Here is a 24,214-nt window from a genome sequence, read left to right on the forward strand (position 1 = left end):
AAAAAAAAAAAAAATAGGCTTGCTATAGCCCACTGAATGAGAGATAGCACACACAGCAGTGGCACACAAGCCCTGACTGAGGCCAATATTTTTCTCCCACTGATTGATGTAGTGTTTTTGTGTTGAGGTAGAATTTAGAACACAAATCACGGAAAAAATAAATAGGCTTTCTATGGCCCACTGAATGAAAGGGAGAGAGGTGGCACACCCAGGAGTCAAGACTGGCACACAAGCTGAAAGGGCAATATTACTCTCCCACTGTTTTTTTATGTATTTTTTGTTTTTTTCAGGGAGACTTTAGAAACCCAATAATATTTAAAAAAAAAAATAAATAGGCTTTCTATGGCCCACTGAATGAGAGGGAGAGAGGTGGCACACCCAGGAGTCAAGACTGGCACACAAGCTGAAAGGGCAATATTACTCTCCCACTGTTTTTTTAGGTTTTTTTTTTTTTTCAGGGAGACTTTTGAAACCAAATAATATTAAAAAAAAAAAAAAAAAAAAAATATAGGCTTGCTATAGCCCACTGAATGAGAGATAGCGCACACACAGCAGTGGCACACAAGCCCTGACTGAGGCCAATATTTTTCTCCCACTGATTGATGTAGTGTTTCTGTGTTGAGGTAGATTTTAGAACACAAATCACGGAAAAAATAAATAGGCTTTCTATGGCCCACTCAGTGAGAGATGGCACACACAGGGATGGCACTGTAGCAGAAATGCCAATCTTAATCTCCCACAAAAAAAAAACAAAAAAAAAAAAAAAACTGTCCTACAATTACTATCTCCCTGCAGTAATGTAAGCCAGGTATGGCAGGCAGCAATAGGAGTGGACTGATGCACAAATTAAATAAAAAGTGTGGACAAACAAAAAAGATAGCTGTGCAGAAAGGAAGGAACAAGAGGATATGTGCTTTGAAAAAAGCAGTTGGTTTCCACAGTGGCGTACACACAGCAATACAGCTATCACGGAGCCTTCTAGGGCAGCCCAATGAGCTACAGCGCTGAGGGGAAAAAAAAAAAAAAATAGCTTCCACTGTTCCTGCACACCGAAGGTGGTGTTGGACAGTGGAAATCGCTGCAGCACAAGCGGTTTGGTGGTTAGTGGACCCTGCCTAACGCTCTCCCTGCTTCTGATGAAGCGGCAGCAACCTGTCCCTAAGCTCAGATCAGCAGCAGTAAGATGGCGGTCGGCGGGAACGCCCCTTTATAGCCCCTGTGACGCCGCAGACAGCAAGCCAATCACTGCAATGCCCTTCTCTAAGATGGTGGGGACCAGGATCTATGTCATCACGCTGCCCACACTCTGCGTTCACCTTCATTGGCTGAGAAATGGCGCTTTTCGCGTCATTGAAACGCGACTTTGGCGCGAAAGTCGCGTACCGCATGGCCGACAAGCACAGGGGTCGGATCGGGTTTCATGAGACGCCGACTTAGCCAAAAGTCGGCGACTTTTGAAAATGATCGACCCGTTTCGCTCAACCCTAGTCGGGACTATTCCTCTGCACAGGATAGATCCCAAGCCTTATCTTCTTCTGCGGTCTCCCATTCAGTCTCGACCACAGTGGACGCTGCTCAGCAAAGACGTCGGAGAGGAGTTCGTGTGTGTGCATACGCTGTGTGCTCAGGGCAGGCATATAGCCTTTAGATTTCCGGCACCTCCAGAGAGGAGTCCGTATCTGTGCATATGCTGTGACTGTGTCCACTACCTCTTTCCTTGACCCTGAGAGGGTTGCGTTCACCTGTGAAGTAACAGGGGATTTCACGTAGCGCCAAATTCACTAGTGTGGCATCTAGCTGCGCCGTACTGTCTAGGGACAGCTGTATTTCTGTCTCTACCCCTCTGTGAAGCTAACAAAGTTGGGTAATTAGTTTCTATTCACATAGGGTGACATTTAACCCCATGTGTTTTCAAGATTGCTTGTCGCATGCTTCCGCCATTGCTTACTAGCTGCGGTTTTTCATCTCCGCATGGTGGACCCCGGGTTGCGATCGCAATTCATCTTAATTTATATTTAGTGCGATCCGCCAACCCTAACAGTATCTTAGCACCAGGGTCTGGCTAGCAATGGCAAACGAACACCGTTTACAGTGGCACATTCAGCAGCTGGAGTGCAGATTGTCCGCTCTTGAGGGCGTGATCTCAGCTGTGGATGTTAATCGGTAGTGGCTCATGCAGCCTCTGAAGCTGCATCTCGTGTGTATGATGCCACCACTGTTGCGTCCCTCTCTCGTCTCCCTCAGCCCAATAAGTTCACGGGTGGCAGTAAAGCTTGTAGAGGATTTGTGAACCAGTGTGCTCTACATTTGGAGCTACTGGCATCACATTTCCCATCCAAAAGGGCTAAGGTTGGATTCATGATCTCCCTGTTAACGGACAGAGTGTTGGAGTGGGCGACGCTGCTGTGAGAGTGCAATAATCAGGTGGTGCAGAGCGTCTCATGTTTTTTGAGCGCCCTGAAGCAGGTCTTTGTAGGGCCTTGTGTCACCCACAATATCACGCTCCAACTTCTGGCTTTAACCCAGGGCTCCTCTATGATCAGTCATTATGCTATCTGCTTCCGAGTTGGAGTGGCCAGATAAAGTTCTTATCCCTGTCTTCTGGAAGAAACTGGCTGATCATGTAAAGGATGCTCTGGCCATTAGGGAAATTCCTGCCACGCTGGAGGAGTTCATTTTTGTCTCCACTTGCATAGACCTTCATTATTCTGAGCAAGGGTTGGAGCATGCCCAGTGTCGGCAGAGGTTTCGGCTGGCTCCCAACTTCGCCAAGCCTCTAGAATCTCCAGCCTAGGTTCTGGAGCCGCAGGAGGCATGTATATTTCTTGAGTGGTATCCAAATCTCGTCCCACTCGAGCACCTCCGATCTGCCATAACTGTAGGCAGTCTGGTCATTATGCCAACAAGTGCCCCCAGCAGTAGGGAAACAATTATGTCTAGTGGCTATAGGAGGAGGCTCACTAGACACAGTGGCATTCTCCTCCAAAATTACTTTTAAGGTGACACTGTCCTATGGGTCGGTCTCTCTCCCTGTGGAGGCTTGTGTGGATTCCGGGGAAGAGGGTAATTGTATGTCCTCTTCCTTTGCCCTACGGCATGCAATATCTCTGGTCATGTTCTCCAGGCCCGTTACAGTTAAAGTGGTTAATGGTTCTACGTTAACCACTCAGATCAACCATGAAACCATTCTCCTTTCCCTTGAAGTTTCCCCAAAACATCAGGAGTTAATCTCCTTGCTCATCATCCATGAGGGTATCGATAAGGTGTTGCTGGGTATTCCCTGGTTGCGCCATCATTCACCTCATATCGATTGGGCCATGGGGAGTATACAAGGATGGAGTAGGGAATGCCAGGGGTGGTGTCTCAAGGCCCAAGTTCAGGTTGGGTTGTCTGAGGTTCCAGCAGATCTAACCTCGCTGCCCAAGCATTACTGGCAGTATGCAGACGTACTCTCTAAAAAGGCAGCAGAGAATCTTCCTCCCCATCGTCCCTATGATTGCCCGATAGACCTCATCCCAGGGGCCGAGCCACCTCGCGGGAGTGTTTGTAGTCTAAGGAGGTCTCTGAGACCTTTGTCTCCTTAAACTCCCATTTTGCTAAGGCTCCTGTGTCACATCGGCCAGATGTGGATAAACCCTTTATTCTGGAGGTGGATGCCTTTTCCGTCGGTGCAGGAACTGTGTTATACCAGAAGGATGCAAATGGTCGGAAACGGCCCTGCTTCTTCTTCTCTAAGTCTTTCTCACTGGTGGAGAAGAATTATTCCATCGAGGACAGGGAGCTACTGGCCATGAAGTTTACCTTTTCCGAATGGAAATATCTCTGGGAGGGAGCTCGGCACCCCTTCCAGGTGTTCACGGACCATAAGAATCTGCTCTATCTGCAGACGGGCCAATGGCTAAATTCTCGCCAGGCCAGGTGGTCTGTATTCTTCTCCCGATTTAAGCTTGCCATACACTTTCTCTCAAGGGAGAAGAATTTACAGGCTGATGCCTTGTCCCGCTCCGTCATCTCTTCCGAAGAAGGGGACAAGCCACAGCTAACCGTTTCTTTGGAGAGTCTGAAAATGGTGGCTTCGGTTTTGCTAGAGTCGGTGCCTTTGGGCAAGAGTCTTGTACCACCGAACCTGCGCCTGGAGGTCCTCTCTTGGGCTCACACATCTAAGTTGGGTGGGCACTTCAGAAACAAGAGGACTACTGAGCTTCTGGCAAGGTCATATTGGTGGCTGCAGATGGCACATGACATTAGGGACTACGTTCAGGCATGTGTTTCTTGTGCCAAGAACCGACCTTCCGGACAGAGGCCCGCGGGCTTGTTCCATCCCCTGCCAGTGGCAGATAGGCCCTGGGAAATGGTTGGGATGGACTTCATTGTGAGCTTGCCAAAGTCCCATAACAATACTGTTACTCTGGGTAGTCACCGATCATTACTCCAAGATGATACATCTAGTTCCCCTTCCGCATGTACTGTCGGCATGGGCTCTGGCCGTGCTTTTCATGAAGCATGTCTTCCATCTCCACAGGATGCATGATAAAATAGTCAGTGACCGGAGTCCCCAGTTCGCTTCTCGGTTCTGGAGAGAGCTCTGTTGGCTGCTCAGTATTGAGCTTAATCTCTCCTTGGCATATCATTCCGATATGAATGGATTGGTGGAGAGGACCAATCAGACTCTGGTCATGTATTTGCGGCACTTTGTCTCTGCCTGGCATGATGAATGGGCATCCTTGCTACCATGTGCAGAGTTTGCCCTTAATAATGCTGTCGCCGATTCTACAGGGCAGACAGCGTTCCTCTTAATTACGGTCAGCATCCGCATGTTCCCATGCCCATGCCCGGTTCGTCTTCTGACTCTAGGGTGACATACTGGGCATCTGGGACATCTGGAACTGCACACAGGATGCTATTTAAGCCTCTATGGAGAGAATGAGGGTCTCTACTGACGCGCATCGCTGCCCCACTCCGGTCTACGTGCCCAGTGACTTGGTATAGCTTTCAGCTTGTAATATTAAGCTGCATGTAGAGTCCACTAAGTTTACTCCCTGCTATTTGGGTTCCTTTAATGTCCTTGAAAAGATTAATCCTGTAGCATATTGCCTGTCTCTTCCGCCAGGCCTAAATATCACTGACACCTTTCATGTCTCCCTCTTGAAACCTGTTCATATGTCTCGGTTTTCTGAGTCCTCTGTTGGGACTTTGGGTTCATCTTTGGACGATTTTGAGGTAAATGCTATTGTTGGTGCCAAGGTGGTGCGTGGCGAAAAAAATTACATTTGGTTGATTGGAAGGGTCATGGTCCGGAGGATAGGACTTGGGAGCCAGTTGAGCACATCCATGCCCCACAGCTTATTGCGGCCTTTGAGCATGATGAGCCTTGCAGGGGGGGCGCTAGGGGGGTAATGTTAGTCATCTGGATTATTCCTCTGAACAGGATAGATCCCAAGCCTTATCTTCTTCTGTGGTCTCCCATTCAGTCTCGACAGCAGTGGATGCTGCTCAGCAAAGACGTCGGTCTCAGCATCTTGCTCAGACTCGGGCTGTGTGCATTGTTACCAATGCCTCTCCTGGTTCAGCTATGGTAACTAATAATAGACAGCAGCGAGCTGTCATTCCTTAGACTAAGTCCAGGATTCGCTCTACTGAGCATGCTGACATTTAACCCCATGTGTTTTCAAGATCGCTTGCCGCATGCTTCCACCATTGTTTACTATCTGCGGTTTTTCATCTCCGCACAGTGAACCCCAGGTTGTGATCGCACCTCATCTTAATTTATATTTAGTGGGATCCGCCAACCCTAACACAGTGTCCCACCATGTTTCACTGTAGGCACCGTGCATTTAGAAAAAATGCACGTCTACCAATGGCACAGAGTGATGGTAGCATCTCCTCCTTTAACATACAGCTGTAAATGGCATCTGTGAATTCATGATGCCATCAATTAAATGCAGCTCCCTGAAACAAGGAGCACTCTTGCAGTACCACATAATGATGCTGTCACCACATGTTTTATTGTATGCCCATGTATTTTTCTAAATACATTTTTCTAATTGCTTGGTGCCTAGAGTGAAACATTGTGGTGGCACTGTTCTTATGTGGGGCTGCATGGGTGCTCCTGGTGTTGGTGAGTCACATTTCATTATTATTTCATAAATGCACAGATGTACTGCTTGAAAGAGAAAATGCTACCATCACTCTATGTATTTGGTACACATGCACTTTTCCAACATGACAGTGATCCAAAAGAAAAAAAAAATGGTTTGGTACCGTGTTAGCTAATCGAAATAAGATTACTCTCAGTCAGAAAAGTAAGTTAATAATCTTGCAGTTATGATACCTTTTAATGGCTAATAAAAAATAAAATAAATAATGTTACAAAACAAGCTTTCAAGACTTCTTAAATCTGAAGAAACACAAATATATATATATAAGAAAAACCACTGCTTTTTTGTGTGTATATATTTGTGTTTGTTCAGATACTTTCTTATACCATGCCTGAGGAAGAGACCTAAGAAGTCTCGAATGCTTGATTTGTAACATTTATTTTATTTTTGTTAGCTATTAAAAGGTTATCATAAGTAGTGATGAGCGAGTATACTCGTTACTCAAGATTTCTCGAGCATGCTTGTTATTGATAAATGGAAAAATATAGTTGCGATATCTTGCAAACTTGTTCATTCCATGTCTAATGCTGCCCTTAAAAAATACAAGATGTAGTAGTTTTTGATGTAGAGTGTATTCATTTTTGCATCAACTTATTTCAGAAAAATTAAAGATTTTGTAATTCAATTTATATTACCTTTATGGGCTAAAAAATGTTCTATAAATCTCAGTCTTTTGAAAATATGGAAATGGTTCTTATATCAGTAAGATAGTGACGAAAATCTTACTTTTCAAAGGGGTATACTCATTTATGCTGTGTACTGTATATATAAGAAACATAGATATCAAGAGCAATATATATATAAATTTATTTGTCAATCTTCTTGTTATTTTTACCTTCACACTGTAAAAACACAGCTAGGAGTTCAAGCTGGGGAAAGGTAAAACATCTTAACTAGCAAAGATCTGGCTTTAACAGATTTGTAGCATGGAGAACATAGAGATCTGCTGACAGGATCATGACTTGTGGAGGATTTTAATGATATATCCTGGTGTTTTGTCATTTCAGCTCCACCAGAGCCTTTACTGTGTAAATTTGCTGATGGAGGACAAAAAAAGAGGCAAAATCAGAGTAAATACACACAAAATGGTAGACCGTGGCCTAGAGATGGTGAGGTATGTATTACTATATCTGAATTTATCACCTCTACAAAAGAATGCACAACTTAACTCATGCAAAACCCTGTCAAAGTCCATTTACATCTAACTGCTTTGTGTTCCTTTAAATGAATAATTAAATAAATAAATAAATAAATAAGAAAACAGTGATGTTGGATGATGGGTAAATCCACCCTGCTGTCGGCAGTTATGTGTTCAGAACAATTTGAGTCAGTTCTGACTGTTTGTTATAAAAAAATAGATACTGGGTGGTATGGGCTTCTAGATTATCGAAACTGCTGAATAGGTACAATCAGATTAAAGATTTTAATTTTCAGAAGCTGTTTGGAGTGCAAATGAAACAATCTAATTGGTTCTATGGACAACGGTCCCCTTGATGTTGTACTGGCTCTCCTTAGGGAAACCAGCTAATTATGTAAGCCTCTGACAATTATACATGGGAAAATTAAATCTCTACAACAAAATCTTTCTCGAAATTTTCACCTAGTAGAAATAGCTTCCATATAAGTTAATAATAATAATAATAATAATAATGTTTATTTATATAGCTCCAACATATTCTGCAGCGCTTTACAGCTCAAAAGTTTCAAACACAACAGTCGTAAGTAACAACGTTAGCAATACAATAATTAAAGCAAAATAAGACGACCCTGCTCATGAGAGCTTACAATCTACAATGAGGTGGAGGAGATACAAAGTACAGGTGTGTATTTACAATGATGTATTTACAATGATGGTCCAGCCATCTTCATGGGGTGGGGGATAGATGGAGATAGTGAAAGGGCTACACACACACACAAACATAAAATGACTTTGATTAGTGAACGTGATAGGCCGCTCTGAACAAATGTGTTTTGAGGGAGCGCCTAAAACTATGCAAATTGTAGATGGTCCTAATATTTTGGGGTAGAGCATTCCAGAGGATTGGCGCAGCACGAGAGAAGTCTTGGAGTCAGGAGTGGGAGGTACGGATTAGTGCAGAGGTTAGTCAAAAGTTGTTTGCAGAGCGCAGTGGTCGGTTAGGCCGATAGACAGAAATGAGGGAGGAGATGTAAGGGGGTGCCGCACTGTGGAGAGATTTGTGGGAGAGAGCAAGTACTTTGAATTGTATCCTGTAATGAATAGGCAGCCAGTGTAACGACTGGCGAAGAGCGGACGCGTCCGAGTAACAATTAGCTAGATGGACAACCCTGGCTGCTGCATTAAGGATAGACTGGAGAGGTGAAAGTCGAGTAAGGGGGAGGCCAATTAGTAAAGCATTGCAATAGTCCAGGCGGGAGTGGATTAAGGCGACAGTGATGGTTTTTGTTGTTTCCATGGTGAGAAAAGGATGGATTCTAGAGATGTTCTTTAGGTGTAAGCGGCACGAGCGGGAAAGAGATTGTATATGGGATGTGGAGAGATTGGAATCAAAAATAACACCCAGCTGGGGTGTTATTATGGTGCCACCCACGGAGAGGGAAATGTCAGATTTAGGGAGGTTAGTAGATGGCGGGAGCAGAAGAGGTTCAGTTTTGGAGAGGTTGAGTTTCAGATAGAGAGCGGACATGATGTTGGAGACTGCGGACAGACAGTCACTGGCGTTCTGTAGTACAGCGGGATTAAGGTCAGGGGATGATGTGCATAGTTGTGTGTCATCAGCATAAAGATGGTACTGTAAGCCAAATCTGCTGATGGTCTGTCCTACTGGGGCCGTGTAGAGGGAGAAGAGAAGGGGGCCAAGGACTGAGCCCTGAGGTACCCCGACTGTGAGGGGAAGAGGAGATGAAGTGGAGCCAGAGAACAGAACACTGAAGGAGCGGTCAGAAAGATAGGAGGAGAACCAGGAGAGAGCAGTGTCCTTAATGCTTAGTGACTGGAGCCTAGAGAGTAGGAGAGGGTGGTCACCAGTGTCGAAAGCTGCAGAAAGGTCGAGAAGAATGAGCAGAGAGTCGTCACCATTATATTTTGCTGTCAGAAGGTCATTGGTCACCTTGATGAGTGCCGTTTCTGTCGAATGTAGGGGGCGGAAACCAGTTCAATATAAAAGGGGTAATCCAAACTAACAAAATGCCAATAATGTGAGAGATATAGCAAGTGTCCAACATAATCAAATTTGCATTCTTGATCTAGAGTGCCAAACTTATACAGGTTGGGCTATTGAAAGGGTATGTCATTTAGGGAAGTAACTAGGACCTTCATTGTCCTCTGACCTCCTGAGTTCTGTATTTGTGTGGCATAGTAGTGGACATCCAAACCACCTCGGCAACTATATATTTCCTCCTTCGGGAATTGCATGTTTAGTTTCCTTTTAATTGTCATTGATAAAGGTTATCTTTTATTGGGTAAGGATTTTTGATTATTTAAGCCAGAACTAAATATTTTTTTTTAACTATGAGCTAAAAAACTAACAGGCGGATAGTTGCTACCTAGTTAGGGCCTATCTGCCTGCTCAATCAATCTCCGGCTCAGAGCAGTCATGGACCACTCCTGCTGGCGATTCTGCTGCTTCATGTCAACAGAGCAGCACTTCTTCTTTCAGGTTGCTCTATTGATGGAGCATGACTATTGACCTTATGCTGATTGGCAGCTGGCTTCCCACAGTTATGCAGCGGGGAGCTGGTAGTCAATTGACATTGACATAAATGCCCCCAACAAGTGGGCAGAGTGCGAAGAGAAGCTGATGCTTTATTGAGGTGACATCGGTAGAAGCAGAAAAGTCTTCAGCAGGAGTGGTCAGTGATCACTCTGCCAGCATGATCTACTCTGGGCAGAACGGGCAGGTAATTAGCAGCTACCTGTCTGTTGGTTCTTAGGCCCACAGTAAAAAATAATATAGTCCTGGCTAACCCATTCAATTTTTTTTCAATACATATGTTTTCCCATGAAGCATTGCCAACAAAAGTTCATGCTCAGTTAATCTCCATAAGGAGAGCCAGTGTATCTCATTCTCTAGCCTCCAAAGTTGCATCAAAAGCATCTCATTGAGCCAGCCAAACTCTTCTGTAATTTGTCTACTTTACAGCTGTGTGTAGATGAGTTTCTGACTTGGCTATTACCCATAGTCACACTATAAGACTAGTCAAAGGATCAGACATTGACTTTCTTCCAAAATGGAATATGTCCTGTATATCTCTTAGATCTGCATTGCTGTTAAATTTACCAAACCCCTGATTAAACACAATGTAAGACTATAGATTATTGTAAGTTATCCCACATGAATAACTCTCACTGATTTACAACTTTTTTCAATGTTTAGCTTTCTGAATTAATTTATTTAACATCTAAAGTGTTCCATCTGTAGTATGTTTCTGGGCATATCAGCAAATGGGTAGAATAAAGTTTCAGCCAAAATTCCTTTTAAAATTCAATCAGTATTCAAAGGAAGAGGTAAAAAGTTCAAGTGAGGATCTCTTCACTGTGAATGCAAGTGGCATAATTTAGCTTAAATGTAGGGTGGCACAAAAATTATAGTGCCAGTTGCACAGCTATTATATATTTAAGCAGTCCCTGGATGGCTGTAAATTTCTGGCTATAAATGTGTTAGGATGTAAAAACAAAATGTGTGTAAACTTGGAAAATAAATTAGCATATCAATAGCTTTCTTTGCAAATGTCTATTTTTCTGCTGTACATCTGGAAGGACTAGACTGGCACTAGAGGATTTTTAGGACTAAGGGACACTTCAGCTCTGATATCTAAGTCCAGAAAAACAAATAAGTGTAAAATATGTTTTACCTCCAAACAAAAAGCAAATTGGCAATAACTCATGTACTTACTGTGAAGGGGCATTAGTGGAGTTATTATTGGTGTGCAACCTGTGCAGTGGCACAGAGTGTCTCAGCCACCCGTGATGATGAAGGGGGCTCAAGGCTGTAGGGTTTGTGACCACATCTAATTTTTCTATGACATTATAATGTATGGTACAGCACTGATATTTAGTTATACTTGGTGAGATGATTGGCTAACAATATAAGGCTATTCTCAATAGGGCCATTTATGGCTCATTGGCACAACAGGATATAAATAGCTGATATATGCGGGTCCTACCTGTGGGACCTGAACCTATGAGGAAGACTGGGATCCCATGACACCTGATATCCTGGTATGGCGGTTTTCTTGAGTCCCATAAATATAATAGAGAGTCATGCACAATCCCTTTCTGCTTCAATACAACTTTCTTGAGAACACATATTTAACTGGACCCACATTAAATCTAAGAGCTTAAAAGGGTTTCAGTTTTTCTTTTTTGATAAATTTGCAAGAATTTCTACATTTCTGTTTTTTTTTAGTCAAGATGGGATGCAGAGTGTACATTAATGAGAAAAAAAATGAACTTTTTTGAATTTATCAAATGGCTGCAATGAAACAAAGAGTGAAAAATGTAAAGGGGTCTGAATACTTTCCGTACCCACTGTGTGTATATATATATATATATATATATATATATATATATATATATATATATATATATACGTATATATATATATATGTATATATATATATATATACTAGATGGTGGCCTATATATATATATATATATATATATATATATATATATATATATATATACTAGATGGTGGCCCGATTCTAACGCATCGGGTATTCTAGAATATTCTGACTGACAGAACGTGTTCAGTGAACGTGACTGAACTATGTCGCACTGTGACTGACAGAAAGTGTTCACTAAACGTGAGTGAACTATGTCGCACTGTGACTGACAGAAAGTGTTCAGTAAACGTGACTGAACTACGTGGCACTGTGACTTACAGAACTTGTTCAGTAAATATGACTGAACTACGGCCGGACTGTGCCTGTCGCTGATTGGTCACGGGATTTCCATTACAGACAAACAGACAGAATTAGACGATTATATAGTAATCATATCTGCCTGTAAAAAAGTTAACTTATTATTTACGCACCCTCCATTGCTCACCATCACCCATCCAGTACTCGCTGAAACTGCTGATCCACAGGCACTTATGGTGGAATTCCTGAGCCTTCATGAAGTCCACTAATATTCTGCATATGTACACTGAAGGTCACGATGCACATTGTGACGTCATGATGCCATAACCTTCCATGCATTTGCACAGCATGACAGGCCTGGGGATTCCAGCAGGAGCAGTAGGGGATTAGAAGATGCATCAAGGACCAGATGGGTGATGGTTAGTAGCGGAGGGTCTGGAGAGATGATTTGAAGTGAGTATGACACATTACATTTATTATGCTCTGGAGTCTGAAGACAGCATATTAAATGACATTAGTTTCTCAGTGAATATCTTCTCTACGAACTGTCTATGTATCATTAAGTACATATATACAGTAGTTATGCAACATATTTAATTCCAAGCACTCTGAAACATAAGCAGAAGCTTATACATCTCCTTTAATTTTTTGGTCTTTTATTAATGAGCAAGACAGCTCAATTTCAGCCATTAATTTTGAAAGTAATGAAATGAAAAGATCATTTAGGAGAAGTCTTTTCCCACTTTGCCACAAATCAAGTAAAAGAGGCAAAGTCAAAATTGGAACGCATGGTGCCAGCTTTCCCCTTCCTGACCAACTACTGGCAATTTGAAGTGATTAGCGGGTCTGCACTGGGCACATCTATAATTCAGACACACATTTCCATTTATTTTAGTATGAAGACGAGCTGCACTTATTTTTTGTTTTATATGCCTGTGTGCAGGACTGATGCATTTGCTATCTCCAGACATGAAGTGATTAGTGCACTGCTCAGCAGAGGAGCTTTCATTTAGCATCCAGTAACTATTTCCATCCCCCTCAGAGACAACATATAAATGGCAAAGCACACATGAAGCATATATTGACTAGAAATGCTTTCAGCCAAACAACTATAGATTTTTAGATCACATATGCAATCCTATGTAGAGAGGAAATTCAAGCAAAAAACAAATCTGAGCACTAAAAGTAATCGATGTACACAAAAGCTATACAAATACTTTATTATTAAAGGTGTTCCTTAAGCTGAGGTTGTAGGTGTAGGGTAGACATCTTGCAAACAGCATTATTTTCTATCCTGTTAAAGGCAGCCTATACCATGCTTTTACAGAGGCATAGTGGCATGGATGTATAGGGCTTGTATACCAATAAAAATATTTCTTATTGGCGCTAGAGTTAAAGTCTTCTTCTGCTCTGAAGAGGATATTTGCATATTTAAATTCTGAGAGGAGCATTGCATGACCTATAAGTCTCCTTATGCCAGATTGCCAATCTCCACAAGAATAATTTTTTCCCCTTTAGATTCCCAGTCAGAAGCCTCTCTGTCATGATCTCAATGGCAAGAGAACATAGCATAAGCATATATAGGAACTAGCTCTTGGAAGATGGGAACTGAGCTGACCATGAACTAAACCTAACGCACAACTAGCAGTGGCCGGGTAGCATGCCTACGTTGATTCTAGATGCCCAGCACCAGCCGGAGGACTAAATAAAGCTAGCAGAGGGAAATATTAGTCCTAGCTCACCTCTAGAGAAATACCCCGAAAGGAGACAGAGGCCCCCCACATGTATTGGCGGTGAGTTAAGATGAAATAACAAACGTAGTATGAAAATAGGTTTAGCAAATTTGAGGTTCACTTACTACATAGCAGAAGACAGAAAGGACACTTTCATGGTCAGCTGAAAACCCTATCAAAACACCATCCAGAAATTACTTTAAAACTCTGGCATTAACTCATAACACCAGAGTGGCAATTCCTGTTCACAAGAGCTTTCCAGACACAGTAACGAAACTACAGCTGTGAACTGGAACAAAAATGCAAAAACAAACATGGACAAGAGTCCAACTTATCTAGTAGTTGTCTAGGAGCAGGAACAAGCACAGAGAGGCTTCTGATAACATTGTTGACCGGCAAGCAACTAACAGAGCAGCAAGGTTATATAGCGACTCCCACATCTTGATGGGAACAGGTGAACAGAGAAGATGAAGACACCAGTTCAATTCCACCAGTAGCCACCGGGGGAGCCCAGAATCCAAATTCACAACACCTCTCATACAGCCAAATCAGATATCCTGCACTGAGGAGGGGGAAACACCCCAAAACGTGTGTTTGCAAATGGAATTTATGTTTTGGCTTCTTATACTAAGTCATATGGCAAGGCTCGTTGAAGGGTTGATATTGATTTTCAGGATTGCTATTTCCAATAGGGGAAACTAGAGTTCAAGTCCTCTTCTGTTCTGAAGAGGCTTTGTGCATATTTAAATTCCCAGACAAGCAGTGCATGCCTATAAGTCTTCTTATGTTGACTTGGCACTCTTCACAAGGAGAAACATTGCCCCTTACATATCTTTTTTTGTAGAGATCTAGCATAGAAGTCATATGTAAGTCATATGTAAACCATTCTAGAAGTTCTCAAACAAGTGTATAAATGCACATGGAAGAAGGAAGCCTTGGGTCCTTGTAGCTACATTTACAGTTTAAAACCAACACAGGAGAGCATTTTGTGCATTGATATGTGACCAGCGGTGTGTGTGTGAAGGTGGCTGTATTAGCTTCTAAGCCCTTCTTTGTCTATACATTGTTTGTGACAGGCTTGGAGTTGGCAAGGCTACTGGAATAAGCCAGTCAACCTGTCCCGCTCACACGACACACAACATACTATGCGTTCTCTGACATTGAACTCAAGCCGGGTTGAAGCTTCTAAGACTTGCGATTGGTGCTGATGTCTGTAGATCAGGATACTTTTGTTAATATAGGTATATTAGCAATTATATATATTTTCATTTTCAACACATCTATTTTTTCATAAAGATAAATCTCTTTAAAATCTTTATATACAGTATTGTGTGAAATAGTCAAAGGGCCAGATTCATGTTTCTGCTTTTTTTAAAGTAACTATTCCTTTTTTTCTCTGGTAGTATTAATTGATGTTTTTGCAGCAAATTTTTAAAATGGTGCACATGTGTCACGAATTTTGTGCAAAGTCTTTTTTCTTCAATCATTTTGGCAACTTTTTTGAGCAAAAAGTCACATGTTTTGCAAAATTTTGAAATAATTGCTCTAAAATTACTGATGTACACAAAGTCACTCCTGATGGGGACTGGAGAACATTTGTGAAAAATTCTTGTAGACTTTTTGGGCAGTCGTAAAGACTCTGTTCTGAAGATCATTGAGGTGCGAGTGGTTGGAACCCCACTGATCTAGTAATTAGCACTTATCCACAAAAAGAGTAATAACTTGTTGTAACTTAAAGGGAACCTGTCACCAGAAAAAAATGCTATTGACCTGCAGATATGGGGTTAATAGCGTTATTAATCTGCCCTGTGCCCTCACTTAGTTGAACACTGCAGGGAGAAAGCCCTGACTGACACTGGCTCTGCATTGTTAGTCAGGGATGGGGGTGCGGTTACAGGTATACTCAGAAAAGTAACTAAACCAATGCTGGTGCTACCCCGGTGAATGAAATTGGAACACTCCAGGGGGTAATGAGCTGTTTTAATTTATATCACTACTATATTTTAGAACTGATAATAATTATGGGGATTTAAAATATCATGTGTCAATTTGGTTGTAAGAAATAGAGATGAGCGTACTGATCCACATAGGATTGTATAAAATTTCCTGAAATTCACAGCTTCACATCAATTCAAACATTTTGAGATTTGCTTTGCAGTTCACAAAAAAGTTACACAGCAGCATTTCCCACAATGCTAAAGCATTAGAGAGCACGCAAATATCTTTTTGCCTGGTTGTGAGGGCGCACCAATAATGTCTTGTAGCAATGACATCTCACAGATTATCATACTTTGTACAGTGGTGGTCAGTACCTGGGTCATCACAGGTCAGCGGTTCCCATTGGAGCACAGTTTGTACAGCAGAGTCATCTTCCATCTCCAGAATCATTGAATAAGTCTCTCTCCTGTAGAGTATAAGCTGTTATGGTCAGTGGGGTCTTTTCTCTCCTGTAGTGTCTAAGATGTTATAGTCAGCAGGGTCCTCTCTTTCTCACCCCTGTAGAGTATAAATTCTTTTGGTCAGCAGTTCCCTCTCGCTCTCTTTGTCTCCTGTAGAGTGTAATTGCTTATGGTCAGCAGCATCCTCTCTCTTGTGTTCAATATAAGCTGTTATGGTCAGTGGGGTCTTCTCTCTCCTGTAAAGTGTAAGCTGTTATAGTCAGCAGAGTCCTCTCTTTCTCACCCTTGTAGAGCAAATTTCTTATGGTCAATAGTGCCATCTTGCTGTCTTTGTCTCCTGTAGAGCATAATCTTTTATGGTCAGTAGCATCCTCTCACTTCTGTAGAGTGTAAACTTTAATGGTGAACAAAGTCCATTCTCTCTCTCCTGTAGAGTGTAAGCTCTTATGGTCAGCAAAGTCCTATCTCTCCTGTAAAGTGTAAGCTGCTATGGTCAGCAGAGTCCTCTCTTTCTCATCCCTGTAGAGTGTAATTTCTTATGGTCAGCAGTGCCCTCTCGCTCTCTTTGTCTCCTGTAGAGTGTAATCTCTTATGTTCAGCAGAGTCCTCTCTCTTCTGTAGAGTATAAGCTTTAATGGTGAGTGGTGTCCATTCTCTCTTCTGTTGAGTGTAAGCTCTTATGGTCAGCTGGGTCCTCTCCTGTAGAGTGTAAGCTGTTATGGTCAGCAGTGTCCTCTCTCTCTCTTTGTCTCCTGCAGAGTGTAATCTCTGATGGTCAGCAGAGTCCTCTCTTCTGTAGAGTTTAAGTTCTAATAGTGAGCGGGGTCCTTTCTCTCTTCCGTAGGGTATAAGCTTTTATAGTCAGCAGTGTCCTCTCTCTCTCGCTTTGACTCTTGTAGAGTGTAATCTCTTATTGTCAGTGTGGTCCTCTCTCTCTTCTGTAGTGTGTAAGGCTACTTTCACACTAGCGTCGTATGACGCACGTCGTAATGCGACGTGGCGACTTACCGACGCATACTGTGAAAGCGACGCACAACGGGGGCAGAGGATGCAGTTTTTCAACGTATCCGCTGCCCCATTGTGAGCTCCAGGGAGGAGGGGGCGGAGTTCCGGCCACGCATGTGCGGTCGGAAATGCTGGACACGACACACCAAAAAACGTTACATGCAACTTTTTTTGTGCCGACGGTCCGATGCAACACGACGCAACCATCGCACGAAGGTTGCGACGTGTGGCAATGCGTCGCTAATGTTAGTCTATGGAGAAAAACGCATCCTGCAAGCAATTTTGCAGGATGCGTTTTTTCTCCAAAACGACGCATTGCGACGTGCGTCGTACGACGCTAGTGTGAAAGAGGCCTAAGCTCTAATGGTGAGTTGGGCTCTTCTCCCCCACTGCAGTTGCAAGCTATCCAGTATTGAGATTCACGCCAATGTGTTAGCAGCAGGAAACAGAATTGCTGGCAAATTTGAATTTCAAGAGATCATCTCATCTCTAATAAGAAGATATAGCAGCTTGATCTGTGCTTTAGAGAAAAGGTATAATTTAGAATCATTAATGTTGAAAAGTCTTATACAGGTTTCAAAAAGTACTGCAAAATAAGAATGCTGTCACAAATAGAGATGTAAATAATCTATTTTTACTAATTATTAAAATACAAAGTGAGACAATAAAAGGGAAATCTAAATGCAATCAATATTTGTTGTGATCACCCTTTGACTTCAAAAACAGCATCGATCTGTCATTTTTTCTCCAATATTTGGAATATCCTTCCTGACTAGTTCCTTCAAGTTCATGTGTACCAAGTTATGTTGTTTTATAGGCAAAGTATGTTAAAATATTGATTTGATTTAGATTTTACTTTTGTTCCTTTACTAAGCATTTTGATAATTTATACAAATAAACTTAATATTTCCAATTTTAAAAACATCCTTACTTTGCAGCACTTTTTACATACGTGCCTAAAACTTTTCCACATTGCTATGTGCTCTAATGTTTATTGGACCCATTGACATTAATGTGTTTCAAAGTAAAAGTATTACAGCTTTTTTCAAGAGTCTACATTTCACAAATTGTAGCTCTGCTTTTGTGCTCTCTACAATTCCAGTGTGCCACCTAGTGTTGCAAAGCGATCAGTTGCACTTGTCCTTGGCTGGTATTTCATGTCTGCTTTTTATTATAGTAACTTTGTAGTCTGTGTTAGCACATACAGATTTATTTATACAGAAGAATTGTGATATGTTGACTCTGATTTATTCCCTAGAAACATCGTAAACCCTGTAAATTCTTGATCCTTTCAAGGAGAAGAAAACTAAAATTCTCAACCTTTTTTTCAAGAATAGTTAATACTGAACAATTTGATTATTTCTATATGTGAGATTATATTTATCTGAACTTCACATGGAAAAATCATCAATGTCAACAATTATTTGTCCAAAAATGAAGGGCAGACATACCACATGTGCAACTGTATGAGGGAGGGGGAGCTCTGTCACATGGCATGTATCTCAGCCAAGACTCCGCAGTTCTGTTTTCCCTCCTTTGTGATTTTCTCACTCCACCTTAGGACAAGGAGAATCTCGCTGTGCTTTGTACATGTACATATATATGTATTTATATACTTAACTCACAATAAGAAACAATATAAACAGAAACTTTAGTGATTACCACAGTCTGAACTGCTATGAACTGCTATTTTCTTTAACTAAGGGCTCATACCCTTAATAAAATCGGTCCAATGTCGTTCCTGAAAAGTCGGACTTATGTCATGTAAGTGTCATACCAGTACAATGCAATTTTTCTCACCTAGCATCCATATGACATCCCTATGACACACATATGCAATCCGTATGCAATGCGATTTTAGGATTAACTTTTACCTAGAGTAATTCTATACATAATTACATAATACATAATAATAATATCAACATAGTTTTCTAACAAAATATTCTGAGTGAGATTCCTAATCATTGCTTTGCGTGTGTAGCTCACTGTACATGTATTTAAATAAAAAATAAATTAATTAATGAACAAAATGGCGTGGGGTCCCCCAAAATTTTAATAACCAGCTGAGGGAAAGCCGAAAGCTGGGGGCTGATGTTTATAGCCTAGGAAGGGGTAATAAACATTTTTCCAGGCTATTAATATTAGGTCATAATGGTATACTTAGCTTTTACTGGTTATTAAAATGAAATGATATGGGGCTCTCCTGTAATTAATAACCAGCAGAGGCTAGCCAGGCATATGTGGGCTGATATTATGGATGTGCCATTTCTGGGGCATCTGAGAGCTGAAGTTTTTAGCTTTGGAGGAGATTGATATCCATGGTCTCTTCCTAGCCTATTAATATCAGGCTGCAGCTGTGTGCCTAGCCTTTGCTGATTATTAATTATAGGGAGGCCCCACATTATTTTTGTGGGGGATCCCACATTTTAATAACCAGTAAAGGTTAAGTATACAGCTGGGAGATGATATTAATAACTTGGGAAGCTCTATGTTTATTATCCACTTCCTAGGCTATAAACATTTGTCCACAGCTGTCCGCTTTCCCTCAGCTGGTTATTAAAATGTTATGGGACCCATGCCATTTTTTCTTTAAGTTATTAAGTATAATTATCAGTTAAATACATGAACATTAAACTGCACACTCAGTGCACTAACTATATATTTCACTGACATCTGGAAATCAATATATCACATCATCCATCTAGCTGACATTTCTAGGCCTAAACATTAATTTCTCTTGAATGGTGTGTGTATTTTATTAGTCTGGGAAATAAATAAATGGCATCAGTCATCTAGTTGCTATTTCTAGGCCAAAGAAATAATTTTTCATGACCTCTGTGCTTTTTCTAGTACTGTTGCAAATAAATAAGTCTACTCTTCCTCCATCTCTTTGTGAGCAGTGTTTAGAAAATCAAATTCCAAAAATGAGGAGAGCATCAAATAATGGGCATGGACATGGTCATGGTGGTACTGATGTAGCCACTGATAGTGGTAGTGTAGTTCATGCAGGGAGAGTACGTGGCCATTCTATACCTGCTACATGCCCAAATACAATACCTTCCTCTAGTTCATGCAGATGACAGGACATTATTGCATCCTTTCATAGGCCCGAATACTGTTGCACGAATGGTGAAGCCACAAGATGTTGAAAAGGTGTTAGAATAAATGGCGGTGAGTGACTCCAGTTTCTTCACATTATCTTCCATCTGGTCCAGTGCAGAAAGTGCAGAGTTAGCACATCCTGCTTCCACTTCACCCCCTTGCAAATGAACCCCAAGTCATGCAGCAGCCTCTTCTGATTTTTGATGGCTCCAGTGGCTGGTGTTCTGTGGCGCAATCACCTGCCCCTGCCCTGAAGAGGAAGAGACTGAGTGCAGTGATGCCCTACCACTTATTAGGTTGGATGATGAGTACGTGGGAGAGCTAGTGTACTACTGCAGCACATCTCAGATGATTATGAAACTCAGTTGTCAACTGCAGCACCTTTATGCAGTGTGCAGACTAGCAAGGAGGGCAGGGTTGAGGAGTTGCTGGAAGATGATGCAGTGGATGATGAGGTCCTAGACCCCACATGTAGCTGAGGCCATCCTAGTGATGTGCGCAGTTCAGAGGAAGAGGTGGGGGCCACACTGCCACAAGAGCACAGCAAAAGAAGGAGCAGGGTGGAAAAGAAAAGCAGGCAGCCCTTAGCCAGTATATCCACTGCTACTGCCCACTGCACTGATAATAAAAGCACACCAGACAGTCAAAAAGAGCTCCCTGGAGTGGCATTTTTTCAGGGAATGTGCTGCTGACAAGCGACAGGTGGTTTGCACTCTGTGCTGTCAGACCCTGAAGTGAGGCATAAATGTTCTGAAGCTGAGCACCATCTGTATGAGGAGGAATCTGAATTCCAAACACAAGGTGCAGTGAAGTACACACTTTGAAAACCATGACAGATCTGAACCTCCTCCTGCTCCCTCTTCTGCTGTTGTTTCAGCCTCTTCCTCCCACTCATGAACAATAGGGCCACCTGCCTCCCTGCAAAGAGAGGATCTCACTGAGCATCTCCACACCATCCTATGGAAGTGTTCAGCTTTCTAACCCCAAATCCTTGAGAGAAAGAGGAGTTAACAACCTAGTCACCCATGAGCCATGGTCCTGACACTTTTTCCAAATTACTGGCTTTTGAAATGCTGCCATTCCGGCTGGAGGAGATGGATAGTTTTAAAAACTGATCTTAGTGGCTGTCCCGCAGAACATTGTTCCCAGCCACCACTACTTTTCCAGGCAGGCTATACCTGCCCTGCACAAACATGTTGCGGACCAAATCAAGTGTGCACTGCATAATGATATCAGTGGCCAAGGTCCACATAACCACCGATACATGAACCAGTAAGCACAGTCAGGGATATTATATCTCCCTAATTGCCCACTTGGTAAATGTAGTGACGACTGGGGTAGAGGCGGAATGCATTCTACCTCATGTCCTAGCACCACATACTATTGCTGAACATTTATCTGTCCAGGTTTCTTTCTCCTCCTACTCTTCTTCCTCTTCTGCCTCCTCATTCGGTCAAAGGAAGATCTGCACCACCATCCTAAGGACAGCCAGGGGAAAACAACAGCAGGTTGTTCTTAAACTCCTCTGTTTGGCGAACAAATTCTACAATGCTCAGGAGGTATAGACTGGGAACAAACAGCAGACAGATGAGTGGTTGGTTCTTCTGAACCTCAAGCCCAGCCTGGTGGTGTGCAATAATGGGCAAAATCTCATAGCGGCTGCAGAGCTTCCTTAAAAACTACCCACCCATGTGAGAGCTGCTGAAAAGGCAGGCAGTGTGTGCACTTTCGGTGTTCTCACCATGCTGCAGCGTGCCTGTCTCCGTTGCAGCATCACTTCTGCCTTCCTGGTCACCAGCTGTTATGTGATGTACCAACAAGGTGAACTGCACCTTGCATATACTGGAGAGACTGTGAGAGCAGCAGCAGGCAATAATGGAGTTTCAGCTGCAGCATGCATGGCTGACTCATATTACAGAGCAACATTACTTCACCAATGACTGGGCCTCCATGTTGGAAGTATGTGGAGTGTTGTACTGCTTTGAATATTCCACCAATATGGCCAGCACTGATGATGCCATCATCAGCATTACTTTACCACTTTTATGGCTGCTGAAAGAAACAATTCAGTCCATGATGGATGAGGTGGTGACAGAGGAGGAAGAGGAGTAGGAGGAGGAGCAGAGTCAACACACCATTATCAAGCCTGTTGTCCACTCATGGCTCGGAGGGTGGGTTACTGTCCCAACATCAGCCATGTCCTCAACTGTACAGCCAGGGGACAGCTTGAGAGGATGATGATGATAAGGAGGAGGAGGTGGGGGAAGAGTAACAACCATGTTCTCAGCAGGGTAGCACTCAGATGAGCTCACTGGCATCACCTAAACACGGCTGGGGAGATACAGAGTACAAGGATCCCTAAAATATAACTTTTAATGAGAACAAGTTAAAAACATATCCAAATTTCATTAGGACACATATTAATAAAGGGAATAAAGGGAATATGGTGTGTACCTACTGAACTCTTGTGTCTCCCCTTTTCCTCATAGTTTGTAAGCTTGCGAGCAGGGCCCTCATTCCTCCTGGTATCTATTTTGAACTGTGAATTCTGTTATGCTGTAATTTCTATTGTCTGTACAAGTCCCCTCTATAATTTGTAAAGCGCTGCGGGATATGTTGGCGCTATATAAATAAAAATTATTATTATTATTATTATTATTATAACCCTATAGGGTCACTATACTTAGCCCTGCCTGACAGTGGAGGTAGGCACCCTAAATTTCTGCGGTAGGTGCCCCCACTCCTCAACGGCTCACCGTTAATATCCCTGAAGTTCCCTACAATGCAGGAACTCTAGTGCGCCCTATATGTGATCCCTATACTGGGTCCTGCCTAACAGTGGAGGTAGACACCCTAAGTTTCTGCGGCAGGTGCCCCACTCCTCGATGGCTCACCCTAAAGTCCATATCAATCTCTACAGTGAAGAGACAAAAAGAAATGTCCTTATACACCTCGGCACCCATATGAAAAAACAAAAAATAATGGAATATAGAAAAATAAAGGATACAAAAAATATTGATAGCTCAATGTCAATTAGTCAGCAATTGTCGAACAATAAACTAATGAGATTGATACTTTTACAACATCCCTTTAAAGAAAATTACCCTGGAAGAAAAAATAGCTAAAAAAATACGGGTAGACAGGATGCAATAATGATATATCATTGTCCAAACGGTATTAACCATGTAGGGGTCCCCAGACAATCAAAAATAATCCATAATGTGATTAATACAGCATTAAAGTGCAAAGACACAGTCATCTTTTCAGCAAAAGAGATATAAAGTGCACAATGCAATACTTAAGTATCATTCTCATTAGTTACAGGTTACAATTTATGTTGCTTGTGGTTTGGGCGGCATGAATTGTTTGATATGTTCCCTATAAGTTTAAGGAATCGCTCTATATTGTGCAGCTCTATGTTCACTGCCAGTACACTGTATCTATCAGTATAAGGTGGGGGTTACACTAGCATACTGAATTCTATTATTCTGTTTTATTTTAGGAGCAGAATAATGGAATTTATGTCAGCGATGGTTCCGTTACTTGACGGACCCACCTGGCTTACAATCGGATCTATCATGTTTCTGTTATTTCTTCCATCATTTAACTAGAAAAAACAGCAATAAAAACTGAAGTCTGCAATGAAGCCTCCACTGTACACTGCTACACCATGTTTCTGTATACAGTAATTGGAGGTGCACTGTACACTCCTGCATTATGTTTCTGTATACAGTAATTTGAGGTACATTGTATACTCCTGCATTATGTTTGTGTATACAGTAATTGGGGGGTGCACTGTACACTCCTGCTCTATGTTTCTGTATACAGTAATTGGGGTGCACTGTACACTCCTGCACTACGTTTCTGTATACAGTAATTTGAGGTACATCGTATACTCCTGCATTATGTTTGTGTATACAGTAATTGGGGGTGCATTGTACACTCCTGCTCTATGTTTCTGTATACAGTAATT

The 24,214-nt window shown here is 42.1% G+C and overlaps 1 protein-coding gene across 2 annotated transcripts in view; it reads left to right on the top strand.

Annotated features, from left to right (window-relative positions):
- The window catches only part of RBMS3 (RNA binding motif single stranded interacting protein 3), a 1,020,603-nt gene that overhangs the window by 865,916 nt on the left and 130,473 nt on the right, over positions 1 to 24,214 (top strand). For both annotated transcript variants that reach the window (XM_077268961.1, XM_077268960.1), the window contains exon 7: positions 7,166 to 7,272. In XM_077268961.1, coding sequence (XP_077125076.1) covers positions 7,166 to 7,272 — 107 coding nt within the window. The remainder of the gene's footprint in view (positions 1 to 7,165; positions 7,273 to 24,214) is intronic.

This window comes from Ranitomeya variabilis, chromosome 6 (genome assembly GCF_051348905.1).
Source record: "Ranitomeya variabilis isolate aRanVar5 chromosome 6, aRanVar5.hap1, whole genome shotgun sequence".
NCBI lineage: Eukaryota > Metazoa > Chordata > Amphibia > Anura > Dendrobatidae > Ranitomeya > Ranitomeya variabilis.